The sequence below is a fragment of the Argiope bruennichi genome, chromosome 1, assembly GCF_947563725.1.
Source record: "Argiope bruennichi chromosome 1, qqArgBrue1.1, whole genome shotgun sequence".
Classification (NCBI taxonomy): domain Eukaryota; kingdom Metazoa; phylum Arthropoda; class Arachnida; order Araneae; family Araneidae; genus Argiope; species Argiope bruennichi.
In genome coordinates this window covers 132,780,476-132,798,714 of record NC_079151.1, presented here as the reverse complement: position 1 = coordinate 132,798,714, position 18,239 = coordinate 132,780,476, and the positions used below count along the sequence as shown (strand labels likewise).

The following is an 18,239-nucleotide window of genomic DNA, read 5'->3' as shown; positions in this document are numbered from 1 at the left end:
TTCAAAAATTAATAATAATTTCATTTAAATTTAAAGTTTTATACCCCATTTTAAATATAAAAAAACACCTTTTGTTTATTGAAAATTTAAATATTAAAAAAAAGAAGTCTCCGAAGGTGGGCACATACCTTAATGTTTCACAATGTTGTCTTCCTATTTTTCGAGGGGAATATAAAATGACAAGCGGCTACATTTTTCCGATTCCATATATGCCATCTTGAACATGATTGGCTGTTCTGATCATGTGATTCACTGACGTTTCTAAGATGAATCTACTTTCAGTGAGATTAATCTTACAACATATTTTATTTACTATTCTTCAATAATTTAAAGTTTCTCTTAATTATTCCTTAATTTCCTTCCATTAATTAAAAAAAATATTAAAGTACTATACATTTTTTTATTTATGATTTCAATGAAATATATGCATGCTTCTATAATAATTTTCTATACTTTAATTATTTTTTAAAAGAGATTTTCTAAAGTGAATAATTTGATTGCAAATATTATATGGTAATAAGTAGTTAGACTCAAATCATTACATCATCGCCAAACGTGATTTTTTTCGATAATTCGCCAAATTTATTACTAGACTTAGCTTTGTAATTACATTTAAATATTTAAAATAATAACGAAAAGCAGCCAAACAGTTATATAATTCCAATCACTGATCCGATATCTCTAACTTTTATTTCATATGAAATCTTATGCAATGGTTTTGCTTGTTCTTATCCATCCTCCATTTTAGAAAGAAATCGAAAAAACACTGTATGTTTTGATCATTTTCTGAGAAGAAAACTCGCTGGTAGAGCTCCCCAGCCACAACCTTTATGCATATTTCAAAAATTTTTGACGACATCTAAATACTCATAAATGGTCGGCCATCCTGTTGTTCTCCATTTCAAGATATATGCCAAAATAAAACTTTGGCATAACTTTAACGATTGAACCAATTCCGCCAATTTTCGTAGCCAAAAATTTATTTCTCCAATTTGAAGCATTATTAACCACCAAGCAGAAATTGATTAACATGACTAAACTAAAAATGCCTGCTGCAGTGCAAAATTTAGAAATGTGTGCTTTGATACGTTCAGCTTTAAAATTTAGAATTTTGATAGCAGAATCATAAAAGCCTTTAAATATATCCAAAAATTCTTTTAAAATGCAATTGCAACCATCAAACAGATATCAAAAGACTGTTGTTTTATTTGCTTTATTACTAACTTTTGGATGAAAAAAAATATGAATTTGCTGATTGCAAATGTTTTAAAATTATTGGGACTTTCTATAAATTTTTGTTATCAAATTCAAATTAAAAAGAGAACATGTTAGTCGAAATGCCGTGAGTGATATAAATGTAAATGAATGAGGTTATGAAAATTTGCACTTGAAAGCTGCTCAAATAAGCTCATTTTGGAAATTTCGGTTATTATTAATCGATCAAAAAATCTATATATCGAGTTTTATTTAGTGCATGCATATATAAAGCAAAATGCATATCTGGGAAGCTGGTGTGATGAAGAAACAGGATGATCACCAAATCCATACTGGAAGAATACGCAACAAATGAGTGTTTGTGAAATTCAAGTTATCGGAATTAACTCTAGATATTAAAATATGATTCGTAAATGAAATTCGAAAGCATCAATAATAGTTCATTGCAAAATGAAAAATAAAGCCTTATCATATCGTAAGTCTCAAAAACTGTTATGGCTTTGAAATCAAATCGTATGTCATATAAACTGAATGACATCGATGATATTTAGCGAAAGGGGGAAATAATCTTAATGAGGCAGGTCCTTGGGCTTTGTACGGACGTCGAAAAAAAAATTTTTTTTCTTAAATCTTATTATTGATTTTTAGTTGTACATAATAGGATATTTCCGTGATGGTTTGGATAATAACGTTTTTTTTTTTTTTTTTTGCATGGGCAAGTATCTCTGCGCTTTATCAGTTGTCCCAAACATGACAATATTTAACTAAACCATTGGAAGATAATCTGCTGTCATTTACTGAGCTTTTAAATGGTCCTCAATATGAATTTCAGTGAGGCCGTGCTCATTTATTTCAGTGAGGTCGATTTACATTGCAAACAGCAAAAAAGTCCGGCTTAATTCCCGGAATATAAAAGTTCTCGCCTGGCAAGATCTTAACCAAATGGAGAATCTTTGGAGCATCTTGTGTCTCAAGGTTTACAACAATAGTAGATAATGACATTCTGTAAATGAACTCAAGAGAAAATATGCTATGAAATCGAACCCAAACCATGAAGATTTAATTTCTTTTACTGGAAACACATACTTAAGAACTAATAACAAGAATGAATGGCCAGTAGGGTTTTAACTATGGTTTATTTCAGTTTCACTTTACTTTTGTCTAAACTTCTGAGACAGCGTTAATTTTGTTAATAATAATTTTCAATACTTTCAAGTCAACTTTTATCGGTACAAAATTGTATATGAATATGTGGCACATTACACTGATTTAATATATTTTAATGATTTATTCATTTTGTAAACTTTTGCGACACATTGTGTAGTATGGCATACTCCAAATAGTTTTTCTTCTAGAGTCCTTCAAACGCACTTTAATTGTAACTACTCTGAATATATTTTATTTTTCACGTATAGTAGTTGAAATTAATGATTCGAAAAGAAGTATCAGGTATGGAAAAAGAAAAAGAAGGGGAAAAAAAATGAATGACGAAGAATCGGAAAATGATGCTTTTGATTCTTTTCTATAAGGCAGAAAGACCGTGGAGACGGAGGAATTAATTTAGTTCGAATCATCCATAACTGAATTTTCCCACAAAGATGCGCATTTTGATCAGTTCTTTTAAAAAAATCTATTGTTCACATATCTGCTAAGCTGAGATAATAGAGAACTAGATGTCGCAAGTTTGAAAAGCATCAATTTAGGTAAAACGAAGTCTTTTGGTAATAAATAATCAATTTCAATTTCCCACAATCGATTAACTTTTTGCACTCTGAAAAATAATAAGATGCATAATTATATGTATTTGAATTAATAATTCTTTTTAATGCTTAAGAAGTTGAAAAATAATTATAGGTTTATTACAATAAAAATGAATGCAAATTTTTTGCTATTATAAGCCGTTTATAATAATCATTATCTGACGAGAATGTGAGAACGATGCTTCCTTCAGAATGTCAAGTCAGACTAAACAAACAGGAGAGCAAAGGGTTAAAGTGCCCAAATTCAAAGAAGTAAGCTTTTCCTGATAGTGATTTTTTTTTCTTCTTTTTTCAAGTAGTGTAAATGGTTTTAAAAAATTGAATAGGTATATTAAATGTTCTGCTCGAAATAATGTAGTGGAGAAGGTGAATCCAGTATTCAACTGTTTGTATTTGTTCTATTTTTTACTACTAAATTGAACTTTGAGTTTCTACTAATTTTAATATGCGTTTCTGTGTTATAGACATTTTTTTTCACAGGACTTATAAAATTCATTAATTTCTGCTTGTATAAAAATTTATTTCCTTGCAAAATTGGAGACAGAATCATTATAAATTAGCCAAAACTGTTGGTATTAAAGATAATTAATAGTTTGCAAGCAAAATCCCATGAAACAGATCCCCTCCTTCCCCAACTAAAAAAAAACAATGGAGCAGTTGGGAACAGATAATACAATATATTCGTGACAAAATGCAGTAGCTTCATATCATTTCAAACTTATTTTCAAATCACTTTGTTAGTGATCACAAGTGACATCACACATTCTCAATTACACCAGTTTTTGAGGCAAATGAGAATGCTTCAATAAGGTTTTTAATTAATAAATTAATTTGAGAAAAAAGGCACCAATTAATGACACTGCACAACTTGAGTATGTACTCATTCAAAAAATATAAACATATTCTTCATCTCATATGGTTATTTTAAATTTTGAAAAATTGCAATTTCTGCAAAACTTCTTTTTAATTTACTACACAACTCACTCTATACAAAAATTTCCTTTTCATTAATAATCATCTTAAACAACACTATTGCAAATAATAATTTTAAAAAAATTATTAACTCCAACTCATTTGCATTACTTGAAAAATTGGATAATATTATCAAAAAAAAAAAAAACCCTATTTGATTGCACAAAGATAAAAATATTTCAAAATGATAAAAAAATTTGTGTATACAAAAAATTAATAATTTTACTTAATTAAATGAAGTGAAACACTGAAAATAACAAACGAAATTTAATAGATTTCTATAAAATGATATTACTTGAAATGGTCAAGATATATAGCCACATGGCAAGTACTAAACTGATAAAATGATCCCCCCCCCCTTTCCTTCTAGTGTATAAACAAACTATATAACATGAACTTTTCATGATGAAATTGTTTCAATGGGTATTAAAAAATGTTGGCTAGTGAATCTTGATGGTAATAATGGACAAGATGTAATTTTTCATGTTACTGATGTTTTCATGCTGGTTTATTTTGTTGAGTTATTTCTGCCAATTTTTACTGGAAAGAATAAAATGCTTAATCTTTATTAATAGTTTTAAAACAATGAAATTAATGTAACTCCTAAAAAAATTCTGTCAAGGCAATAAAAAAAAAATATTTTGTAAACATTCTGAAATCGTCCTATAATTTGGAATCTGAAAAGAATTTGATCTTCATCGACTCTGCTTATACTTTTGATGCAATCCAGAGCATCTGTTTCTTTATATTCATAACTTTGTTTTCCAGGAAAAATATTTTAATCTGTTTGAAATAGTGACTTTCCACCAATTGTGTGCTACAATTAAGGACTCTAGTGTTTTATTCTTATGTGTACACACATACACACAAAGTGTATATTTGTGCAGAGACAGCAGCCAGAAAGGGCAACCAGTTTTGATTTGACTAAATTATTCAGTGCACATATTAGACCCTTGTCCTACTTAAAAAAAATAATATGTACAGTCACTTTTAATATGAATTTGAAGAAGTCAAGTCTCAGTCATTCAGATAACATTGAATTTCTTCTTGCAACATTTTATTTCTTGCATTCATTCAGCACACAGGTAAAAATGCTCAAGTTAAAAGAAAAATCTGTAAATGTGTACTTATTGTAACAAGATATCACTTTTGTAATTAAAAAAAAATGTGCATATCAATGTACATGCAGAATATGGCATACTGACAATACATCTATAAGTGTAATTTTCCTTTTCTTTTGATAGATCACTTTTAGCTGTATACAGATGACACGAGTGCAGTTGGTTTTTCGAATAAAATCATCTTTTTTAGTTTAAAAAAAAAAAGATTAAATATTTAAATATAAGATTAAATTTGAGCACATTCTGTTGAGAAAAAAAAAGCATGCTTTTTTATAAATCCATTTTAAGAAAAATCTGTGACATTTTTTAACTAACTTAATTACTTAAAAGCAATATAAAAATAAATAATTCATTGCATCCATTACAAAAACAAAATTTTCCATGCACCATAAATATTTATCCAGTCATTTCTGCACTCAAATTTTATTCTCAATTGCTTATCATGGATCACATGCACAGCCTAAATTGCTTTTTATATTCTTTAATAATATAGCATTCAAGATTTAAATATATATTCATTTTTATAGCATTCAAGATTTAAATATATATTCATTTTTATAGCATTCAAGATCTTAATTTCGATATACATTCTGAATAATCAATTTTATTACCTTTTAGATAAATAAATATTTTGGTACTGTAAAATACTTGGTACAAAGAATTAAATGACATAAAAGAGTTAAAAATTCTATGCCATGCCACTGCAGTGGTGATCATTCTATTTTTCCTTTATCCTATCCATTTAGGTCAGTCATTCAGGAACATTCAATGCCAGTTTCACCCCAAGTCGCCTCCACCCAGCCACATTCACTACGATTTAAAAAAGTGCAATAGAATTTAGGATTGTTTGGATATTCAAGAATCATGAATGATTGACTTTACGTAGGAAAAAAGTATCTTGTTGTGTAATTAATAACAGTCATATGTGATTTATAATAAATCAAGACATATAATACAGTCATGACAATACAGTTTATTAAGCCAATATAAACACAAAAGTTGCACAATGCAGGTGTTATTTTTAAAAGTGCATTGGCCTATCAGCCACAATTATGTACAATTTTGCATTATTCAATTGCAGTATTTTGTATAGTTATCAAATCTTCAGAATCTTCAAGTGCAAGCATCAAAAACTTACACTGCTGCAAGTGTCAACAGTAGTTATTTTTTCCAATTCCGCCAAATTTTAAGCAGCTATCTAGAAATACTTCATATATATATATTCAGCTTCAATACTTTTGAAAAATGAATCTTCTTAAATCACAATCAAGCATTATTATATGTACAAATGGAATCACTTTAAAAACTACACTATTATTATTTTTTTTTTTCCTACACAAAGCTAGAACTTTGGAGAAATAATCATTAATCTTCTAAGGCAAAACATTATTTGCTGCTTTTAAGACAAGATGTTTCTGCGATATGAAATTTCATTCATTTAAAGGTTTCAGTACTAATCCTCGAATGGTTCTATAATGTGCAGCTGATGATATAACTATCAGTTATGAATGAGATAAGAGACCTCAAGTTTATGCAAGAGGAATTAAGTTTTGCTAACGAACATCCATTACTGTCATTTTTTTTTTTTTTGAAGTCATACGTGCAATTAGAAATTTTACAAAACAAAACATGATCTGACTTCTTTTGTGCAGAAGTTAATTTACATTAATTACTTTACAGCAGAATTACTTAATATTATTCAATACTACTCAGGTTTTGCAATGAAATGGGTACAAGTTAAGAATGAATGTTGGACATTTTTCCAATACTGTCTCATGAAATATATATCATACATATTTAATTAGTATTTAATAGAAAAAGCACTGCAAAACACAAATGCTGTATGAAGTAATTGCACAACATGAGGTGGTAAGATATCATGCACTTATGCATTTCACAAAAAAAATCATTTATAAATTAAGAAAAGTTGAAGAAAAATAACAATTACAACTCTTGAATTTATACATTACATTCATACTTAATAGATCCACACGAATAAGTAGAATTAATTTCTTATATTTGCAATTTTGAAAAATAATCAAAAATAAATCACGATGATGCAAGTTAAAGCTTTAAGTGTCTACAATAGACAGCAAAATTTGTGATAAAAATTATCTATCAACAAGAACATTTTTTTAAACACAGAAAGCAAGCATTAGAAGATAAAAAAAATAATTATTATTAAAAATCAAGCCCATATCACAGTACTTTCTACAACTGACAAAAGCCTTTATTTCATCTGATAAAATGAAATTATATGTACAACAGTCATAAATATTTTATTCTACACAATAAAAATCAGTGAGTTTAAACAACAGATCTCATTAAATTAGGCCACACAAACATAAATTACATGTGATTAACTATCTTAATTTTACAAAACCTAGGAAAAAGCTATCCTTGAGAAAAATAAAAATTTTGCATGCTATTTTGAAAGAAAAAAAGATACACACACACACACAAATTATGAGCCATTGGCAAGAAATCCTTAATTTACATTTTGTTTATAATCAAATCCCAAGCAAGGGAAAAAAAAAAAATTAAAAAATAGGACAATTGTAACTTGATTCAACTGCATTTGCATTTTTATTATATTGTCATCCAATCAAAAATCAGTCATTTTGTACAATTACCTAAAAATTTTGTTGACACTTGAACCAAAGCTTATAAACTAGCTCGGGAGAAAACACCAGCACGATCACTTACTATACATGGATCACACGAGATTATGCATAACAGTGGTGGAAGCATACTATACACACATCGTTTAACAGATTACAGAATGCACTTCATTTTAATACCAAATGAAGGCATCAACTCTTGGAACTTTTGATTACAGCCAAAAGCAAGAGGTTTCAATAGCTGACAGAAATAATGTAGGGAATGACGGTACTTTGATATAACTGCATCCCTAATTCATTGCATAGAGGGGAAGCAAAAGGAATAGTCCAATTGATCAAAGTATCGTAAGCATTGTATGAAAATACTCCACAGGTGCCATGTTTGATTACTGGGGGGAAAAAAAATTCAAGAAGTCAAGTGAATGAAGTGTCATTTCAACATCCAATGAATAAGAAGCAGTTTCCTGAATTTAATATCATTTAAAGACAAGTTTTACATTCATCACTGAAATTAAAAAAATAAAATAACATAATAATTTAGCTATATTAGGATTAATTTCAGTTGTGGACAGCTACGGCTGTAAAAATGTATGACATTTTTTTGGCTAATAGAAAGTACCAGTATGCACACAGCAGCATTAGCGACACTCCCACACCTTCACAGTCTGATCAACACTTCCAGTGATTACAAATGGAGCACAGTGGTGGAAATCTGAAAAACAAATTTCAACAATCATATCAGAAAGAATGACAACATCACACAGCAAATAAATTTTCCGATATTAATAAATTACATGATTTTGCAGCTAAATTCACTGAAAGAAAATTCAATCATAATGCACTAATTGACTAAAATTTTCTTTAATTCTGTTTCCAACAAAAATTTAAAGTAAATTGCAAAACAAAAGTGTAATAATCCATTCTTTAAAGTTATTCAAACTTTTGTCTTTGTAAACATAATAAATATTGCTGAAAATAATGTGGATATATTTTATTAAAATTCGATTACTTTTTGAAAACATGATGACATAATTAAGAGTTGAAAATGGTGCATCTATTAATTAAATTAGTAGAGATGAAAATCGCATGCAAATATTCTTGCTATCATTATTTGCATGAGGTCATGTGCAAATTAAAATCATTAATATAAAAAAAAATTACAAGTTTACAAAAGCAATTAGCAAACCAAAATGAACATAGATTTCATGTAATACAACTTTCAAAAATTTTAACAACAAACACTTATGACTTAAGGAAAGAGTATTTTCTAACAAAAATAGTATTTAATATCTTTGAGAAGAAAATTTTAAAATACATTACTCTTTTTGTACATAATATACATATTTCAGAAATATAAGGCAATCAGTAGTTCAGCCATAATAGTAATATAATCATTAATAAGCTATCTGATGTTCATTGGAAAGATTTATTACTTTTCAAAATGAATGGAATAAATCAAATGGTTGATTGTGCAGAACTTTTTGTACAAATATACTATAATTTGTATAGTGAGGCAAACATTAATTTGCTTCAATTACATAATTGTAAAATGTTCTTAAAAAAAATTACGTTTCAAATTTTATCTTAGCGATATGATAAAAATACATTCTGCCGTGCCTCAAACTATAATTATCAACTAAATTCTAGTCTTATTTTAGATATTTGTAATCACTGTAATGCTTCTGTATTTCTCAATACAGTAGCAATAAAGACAATAATTATGTTTTTTCTTCTAATAAAACATATTCAAAGCTAAAAAAAAACAAGTTGAACAGAATAAATCCTTGTATTTTCACTTACCTACTGACGTGCAGAAGTGCGCATGTGCTTCAATCGTTTTGCAGCAGCGCTTATTTTTCACATCCCAAACACGCAAGGTCTTATCATCAGATGCACTGACGATATATTTTCCTCCAGGATGGAACTTCACACCTCTCACCCAATTATCATGACCAACCTACAAGAAGATAAATAATTGCTCACAAGGAAAAATTCAATCAGTTTGGATTCTTAAAATTACTCCCATCATAAATCTGACTTACTAGAGTGAACAAACATATGCCAACACTAATATCCCACAGCTTTATAGTTTTATCACGAGATCCAGAAATCAGGAACGGTCCAGTGCGAACACCATGCTTATTCTAAAATGAAATATAAACAATATATAAGTCGATAAATGCAACAAAATAGACAATTCCCATAATATGAAAAAATACATATACATTATTCACTATAATATGCTATTCAGTTTTTATGTAATCCTGAAATGCTGAACAATGCCTTTAAGCAACATATCTAATTTTCTACTCTAAAATATTATGAAAATAACATTGGTTGCTGTGGTCAATGAAATACATACTGAAATTGATACTGCGTCATTTCACAATATATAGATTGAAATCAGTGTGCTTTTGAAAATAATAATAATAATAAACTGAAATTGTGGCTAAATGTCTTTTTTATTCCAACAGCATGCATGAGAATACCATATTTTATTTCTTAATACTGAATAAAAAACTACTACCTGAAAAGAAAGGAATTTAAAATTAGATGTATCTCTACTTTTGGACATTCGATTGTAAAATATTCGTTGCAGGCAGTGATTTGTGTGAGCTGCCGAGTGGCAACATATGCAAGTTTTATTAAGCCAACTGAACATTAAGCAATTTTAGCTTTAGACAAAATTAGGATTTATTGAAAATATCTGACTTAAATCTGAATTTCAAGATATTCCAAGTTCCATATTTAAACTTTTTTCCAAAAACAGAAACAGAATAGAAAATAAAAGAATTATTAAATAGTGAAGATAAAAATTATATGCTATTATATGCAGGGAAAGAAAGTTTCTTAATTGCTATAACAAAATGCAGCACTAGACTATGCTTTAATAAAAATATCTTTCACAAAAATGTTCACTTAATTTCTTAACTAAAATAGACTCATATTTGATATTACTTTAAAACATCTCTTATTTCAGAATGATTTTATTTAAATATTTAGCAATACATTTTTTATTTTATTTTTTGCATTTAAATTACAAATTATATTCAGGAGTAACTTTTGTAATTGCTTTAAAATTCAGCTGTATTTAATATAACAGAATTATATCACCGACAATTTTTTCTTAATTAAAGCTTAAAGGTTACATTTGGCAACAAACCATATTTCAGCTAAAAGCAATGCTAAAATTAAAATATTTTAAAGCATTTTTTTTTTCAAAATCTATTCAAAGTTATAAACATTCCAATCATTTTTTTAAAAACAAAATCAGACATTTATAAGTTAAAACAAAATTACAATTTTAAATAAATAATTAGATGAAGTGTACAAATATGTGAGACATTTAAATTGTGAAAGGAAAAAAAAAATCTCTTTCAAAATGACTGTAAGCTGATAAAAGAATTTAGTAATTATATTTATTACTATATTAGTATTCATATTTTGAAAAATGCTTCTAAACAAACTGTTCTTAAAAATGTACTAAAATTATCAGTGCAATATAATTCTGAATGATAAAACATACATCATATAAAAAAATTAGTTTATAAATATAGATAAAATAAATGGCACATAAAATCAAAAAATATTATTTAATAACCAAAATAATAAGATCATAAATTTTGTTACAAATTAATTTACATATACGTGAATTTTATACAAAATTGTATATCTTAATAAACAAAAATTCTACTACTAGCCACAAGTTTGATTAGGAACAGATTAATTCCCGTAAAATTTTAAGTTCCTTCCAATCATGCACAATTATATTATTTTTAATGAATAAATTACAATTGTAAGAACTTTTACAACTCAATTTATTCATAGGTTGCGAGTTAAGAAATCCTGTGATTTAAAATTCAAAGCATTTCAAAAACAGATGCCACAAAAATCAAATTTCAATCAGAGAAATAAGAGGAGAAATAATTAATAAATAAAGTAAAACTTGTTTCCATGCACATTAATAATCTTGTATTACATTCTATTTTTATGACTCAAGAAATTAAATTTCAGTATTAATGATATCTCCTAAATCACCTTTCTCGATGCAATTTTGTTTCTGGATTATTTAACTAAGAAATAAAAAAACGCCCATACTGTTTTGTATTGATTGAACTATTCAAGTATGTATACTATTCTGAATAGCTATCTTATTTCTCAGGCTAAGAATTTTAAAGAGTCAAATAAAAATATTTCAATTACTTTGAATTGAAATATTAATCATGAATAAAGAAAATAAATGTGTGAATTGCAGAAAATATTTATCTTTAGATATCTAGAATAAGAAAGTACCAAAGAAAGGTTCTGTTAAGCAAAGAATGAAGGACAGCTTGTAATTTTGAAATATTTTAATTTTATAGTTTAAGCAAAAAATAAATGAAATGAAATGTGATTCAGTTTCCAAAATTTACATCTTTTAAAAACTGCCGACTTAAACAAGTATAATGCTGTACTTATATCTAATAGCTTATGATAAAAAGAAAATTTCTAATCTTAAAAATGTATAAAAGAACTTACATCAATTCCAGCAGCATCGTTTATAGCAGAATAAGCAGATTCAGGTGCCCAAGCTATACATTCTACGACATGATCATGTTCTCTTAGTTCTAGTTTACATTCTCTAGTACTAACAACCCAAACTCGAACAGTCTAAAATTAAAATATTATAATATATAAATTATTCTACAATGTAGAAGAATTTCATTTAAATAAAAATACACATAAAATAAAGATAAAAAGACATGTTTAAAAGAATTAAATGGACAGATAACCATGCAATTAAAAATATTTCTAACAATTGCACATTAAGTAAAGAAAAAAGTCAAGAAACAAATATCATAGCATATTCTAATACTACATTCATAAATGGATTATTTAAGGTCGTTAATTCCAAAATGCTGATTTTAAAAAAATTCAATCTCAAAATAAAAGAGAAGTATTAACACCTTCTAAACAACAACTGTAAGTACTGAAATCTGGTATTTATGAAGTCATAAATTTTGTGCATGTAGCTGCCTACTGCAAATAAATAAAATTGAAAGCAACTTGTTGATTTGAGTAATCTATGATCACTGCACAATCCAATGATGAGATATTTTAAACGTATCAATAAAAAAATTATATAAAAAAAATTGAAAATGCAACTTAATCTCAAAATCTGTTCTACTAACTTTGTGGAAGTTCAAATTAAATTCAGTACACTTTTACTCATCAGCTGATTCAAACTTCATGATACATTCATAAATTCTCACTTCTGACAATTACCCTCAAATTCCAGGTGTCCATTTCCCAGTCTTGGCAATGCTATTTCATTGAACTTTTTTTTCTTTTTCTTTTGGTTATGTGATTTCAGTTATTTTAAAAATCTATGCTCATGCCACTATATATATTTTGCTGAATTGAATTAAATAATGTGTATGATTCAATTTCATTTGATTTTGATACTACAGCAAAAAAAAAAAAAAAAAAAAAAAAAAAATGAAAGATTGGAAATACAAAGTTACCATACACACTGTTTTTTTTTTTTTTTTTTTTTTTGTCTATAGCTATTTTATCAAAATTTATGCCCAATACATAAATTAAATTAGTAGAATATTATTAATCTATATAAATTGGTAACCTCTAAAATGCTTCTAGTTATTAGTTTTGTTTTAATATAAAAATATAATTAAAAGATAAAATTATAATCCATCAGTAACACAATAAAAGATCCCTAAAATACTATTTCCCAGTAGTACCATTTATAAGACAATAAATAAATAGTGATTACAAAATACATTTTGAAATTCACACAGAAATCTAAATAAATATAGCCTTCACACAGAAAATATATAATAAATATAGCCTTCGAAATTATTAAATTATAGAAATAATTTAACTGGGTGTATTTAGATTTTATTTGCATAATATTTTGTTCAGTCGGACAATTTTCTGTTAGAACTTTATTCCAAAGTGAAAAAAATGTCACTCATTTTCATTTCTGGCTGATGTGAGAATCTGTATCTCAAGTTTCGATTAATCTTTCTTGATAATACAATTCATTTACATCATACAATTTGCAAAAAGAATACAAAAATAAAAATTAAAAAATTATTGCATAAAAAGCACAAGCAATGTTTCAAAATTTCTAACAGCATTAGATATTGATAAACTTAAAAATTAATATTTATTATTCTTTAATCACATGAGAGTCAATAAAATATTAATATTGATTATTTATTATCTTGCAGTTTCATTGTATTAAAGCATCATTATCAAGTTTTATTTAAAACTAATTTTGATAAAATTAAAATTAAAGGATATTTTTGAAAACTAAAATTGGCATAAAGCTAATTTTTTTGAGTTTGGAAATAGTGTAAAAATAGTATTTTGCACAGATAAATTCTACATTTGTTAAAAAAATAATAGAATTTTGATTAATTTTTAATTAAAATGTAATTAAAATTTTGGAGGAAAAAAAAACTTTTATTATTAAGTCTGCTGCTAAAAAATTTTGCAAAATACAATTTACAAATAATATTATTCAGCATATATAAACTATCATTTCCAAAAAGAGAAAAAAGTCCTTACTTGATCATTTGAACAACTAGCTAGGAGGGAACCATCTTGATTCACTCGTACCATCCTCACCCATTCTCGGTGGCCAGAAAATGTCTTCACACAGTACCTGTAAAATCAAGACAGATATAGTACAGTTTTATTTTATTATTATTATTTCTTTTTTTACCTTCTCCATTTTTTCTCCAGTCCTTTGATGACTAGCATTTATATAATTTCAGCTATCAAAATCAACTAAATTATTAATTCTTGTAAAATGTTAAAAACTTAAATATATTTTATAAATTAGTTTGAATTATATAATTTAACCAATAGAAAAATCTATTCTTATAGTTAGAATATTAATCCTTCTGGTAGGGAGGCACCTCAATTAAGAGAAGGACATCTGATAAGTTGTTCTAACAATATGCACTTGGGATATGCTTGCTTTGACAAGTTGGAGCATGTGTTGCTCATAATAAGAATAATTTTTTTTACATATAACAGCAGTTATTTTATTATCTGCCGTGACTTAACATCAAGAATTTATGGATTAGTTCAGTGGCAAGCTGGAATTTTACATTGCATTATCTTAAGTATTAAACGAATAACTATACTACACTCAAATGAAAGGTCATGTCAATTGAATACTATTTATCAGATTACACTGATTCATTTTTTATTAATATAATTTATAATTTAAAGAGTCATATAAACCTCATATATGTTTCCTATAGATAATGTTTGTTTATTTGTGAAACATTAACTCTAAAAGTAATAATTCAGTTAAACTGATAATATAACATTAAATAAGGAGTCAGGTCTGAAACAATTGTGGAATTAAAGTATTGTATTAAAGAAGTTGATTTTTTAAAAAAATATTGATCATAAAAAATATCAGTCAATAACTTGATATATTCTTGAATTTAACATGTTTGCAAAATGATTCCAAAATAATTAGTTTAAAATGATGGACTTTACTAATTTGTCAAGAAATGAAATTTGATTTTGATAATCAACATTTCTGTTATTTATGACAAGGATTTACAAACTGTCTCTCCTCAGATCAGATTCAGATGATTTGAGAGCAAACAAAATAAGGGGAAAGGGGACAATATCACCATAGACTGAAATAAACTGCAAAGAAATATCAAAAAATTAAAAGTTACCCAGATTTTTATCTAGTAAATTTTATTCCAAATGTCTTTTGAAAAACCGCTAATTAGGCAAAGTGACAAGTATATTAATTATATATATTTGACATTTCATGGAATGGTCATAATTTTGAACCACTGTCTAAAAAAATTATACTCAACATGGCACCCTTTCCACATCACATTCTCAATAGCCATGTGCAACAAAATTAGATACACAACATATCTTCCATGAAACAAGATAAAATAATTCATTATATATTGTATAATTGTTGTCAAAACTGTGCAGTGAGGCAAAGCACTATCAAATTTCTCAATTTTAATACTGAAACTAAATACAATTTTTAAAATAACCATATGCATTTTTAAAGGAGGTGAAATAAAAGTATGGAACATCAAAATAGTGTAGTAAATAGATTAAAAGAAATGCAATTCATTCATACTAAAAAAAATGAAGATATCTACACTTTATTTGAAAGGATGAATATCATTTTTTAATGAAATTTATCTTTGTGAAAATGGTGCATACAAAAAAAAAAAAAAAACATTTTGTTGCCTTTTAAATTCAAAAAAGCAAATAAGTTACTAAAAGAAACTAATATAGATTAGAATATGCTTTGAGACATATGGAGGAGAAAAAAAAAAAGTTTTATTACAACTACTTAGTTGAATTCCCATATGTTGCAAATACGTTTATTATTCATAAACTTTTCAAAGAAAATTCTCAAATAATAATAATAATAATAAAATTTGTATGTGAATCTACTTCAATATTATATTTTTCAACCACCTAAACAGAAAAACTCTACTTTTTTATTAGATTACATGATTTCTAGAAATAAGAGAAAATAAGAAACAATTTTTTAAATTAGCACATGTGCTAATACTGTACATTTTAAAACAATGCTTTATCATTGTTTGTCATCAGGTTTTCTTTCAACACAATGATATTCTGACAAGCAATATAAGAAATAACCATGCATAAAAAATTAAAATGATGCATTCAACTGATAACTGATATTAGAAGAATTAGAAACTTAAAATAAAAGATATAACTTCCAGGAGGTGACTGTCACCTCATTTCAAAAATCTAGAAAACCACCATTCAAGAAATAATTATGACATACATAAATCTATTCATGAGCATATTTACAAATAATTTAATTAGTGATGAAAAATACTAAATAATTAATTTTTAATTTGTGCTTTCACTGGTTTATTTCGCAGAATTGCTTATTTACTTGGTTCCATATTTAATTTCCTCCTTTCATTTAAGGGGTATATGTTTACACTGATTTGTTAAGAATTGTATTGTTTACAGTTTTTAAAAATTCAATATGAATATTTTGATTTAATAAAATATTTTTTATTAACAATATTGGGTTTTCATTTTGCTCAAAAACTGAAATATGGACATTAAAACATATAAGATGCAATATATTAAATATAAAGAACTTTATATTAGCTGTTCACCTATTTAATATATTATGTTCAAAACACTTATCAGTAAAATACCTGTTAGAAAGGATTTTAAAAGGATTTTTTTTTTTTTTTTTTTTTTTTTTTTTTTACTTGAAAAAAAACTGCTTACTGAGAATAAATATTTCCTAGTTTGTATACAGCATTTAAGTTATGAAGGATATGTTATATACAACATTCAAGGATATCATCCATATAACTCATCTTTGAATGAAGTATATCTGCACAGAAACAATATTCGAAAAATTTAATGAGTGCATTTCATAAATCTGGAAATGAGAAAATACAAATCTGGAATTCCTTATAAATATATATATTCAGTTATAATTATATTGCACAAAGTTCTTCCATCTTTATTTTTTCAAATTATATTTTAATAATACATAAAATCAAACCCAGTGCTAGATTTCTCATAATTAAATTGACTGCTATATTTCCTTATTTTTTCTTTTTAATGGGAAATGAACATTGCAGGTATGGATTTTTAAATTCTTTCATAAGAGGAAATTATCACTGAAAAAGATAAGAGTTTCTTAAAATAATATCTAATGCAGTAACTAACTGACTGAAATAAATTGATAAAAATCAGCAGCAACATTTTTAATGTGGTATTACATGTACTCACCCAGTAGATACCTCCCACATCTTCATAGTTTTATCCCTGGAAGACGACACTATGTGATCTCCACTGGGTAGAAATGTCACTGATGATACATTATGATCATGTCCTAACAAAAGGAAAGATAAATGTATCAAGAAAAAAAGGGTGGAAAAAGAAAAAAAACATACAATTTTTAATTAAAACCATTTTTTGAAAACATACAAAAACAAAAAAATACCACGCAACTTACCTCTCATAGTTCTGACACATTCAAAAAGTGTGAAGTCCCAAAGTTTCACTGTCATATCAGCTGAACAAGAAACTATAGATAAAAAAGGATTTTTAATATTAATATCACATACATGAAATACTTTTATATTCTAATTTAAAACCAGAAAAGAAAGGGATGGGGGGGGGGGGATTGAGCATACTTAAAGAGACAAGATAGTTTTTCCCACCTTGATTATTTCCTTACCTAACCATTTACCAGTATGGTCAAAAGCTATATCTTGAACTGAATCAGTATGGCCTTTTAGTGTCTTCTCATATTCGCCTGTTTCATAATCCCAAACCTAGAAATAAATTAAAAACATTAAAAAAATGCATATGAATTTATGAAGTTACAATATTAATTTTCCTGATTACGCAGAAATATTTGATATTTTCAAATAAAAATCACAGAGGAAAACAAAAATGAAAAATGCTATTTATTAATTGACAAATTTTCTTTTGCATATAAAAGTGGAATGAATTAAAATGGTAATGGAGATTAGGTCATA

General features: G+C 26.6%; 1 protein-coding gene across 2 annotated transcripts in view; it reads right to left on the bottom strand.

Moving 5' to 3' along the window:
• Positions 1-6,021: 6,021 nt before the first annotated feature.
• The window catches only part of LOC129963818 (lissencephaly-1 homolog), a 75,002-nt gene continuing 62,784 nt past the window's right edge, over positions 6,022-18,239 (bottom strand). For both annotated transcript variants that reach the window (XM_056078391.1, XM_056078396.1), the window contains exons 6-13: positions 17,936-18,032; positions 17,711-17,782; positions 17,485-17,587; positions 14,260-14,356; positions 12,208-12,339; positions 9,732-9,833; positions 9,490-9,646; positions 6,022-8,401 (exon numbers count right to left, since the gene is read on the bottom strand). In XM_056078391.1, the coding sequence (XP_055934366.1) occupies positions 8,328-8,401; positions 9,490-9,646; positions 9,732-9,833; positions 12,208-12,339; positions 14,260-14,356; positions 17,485-17,587; positions 17,711-17,782; positions 17,936-18,032 (834 nt within the window). In that variant the 3' untranslated portion in view covers positions 6,022-8,327. The remainder of the gene's footprint in view (positions 8,402-9,489; positions 9,647-9,731; positions 9,834-12,207; positions 12,340-14,259; positions 14,357-17,484; positions 17,588-17,710; positions 17,783-17,935; positions 18,033-18,239) is intronic.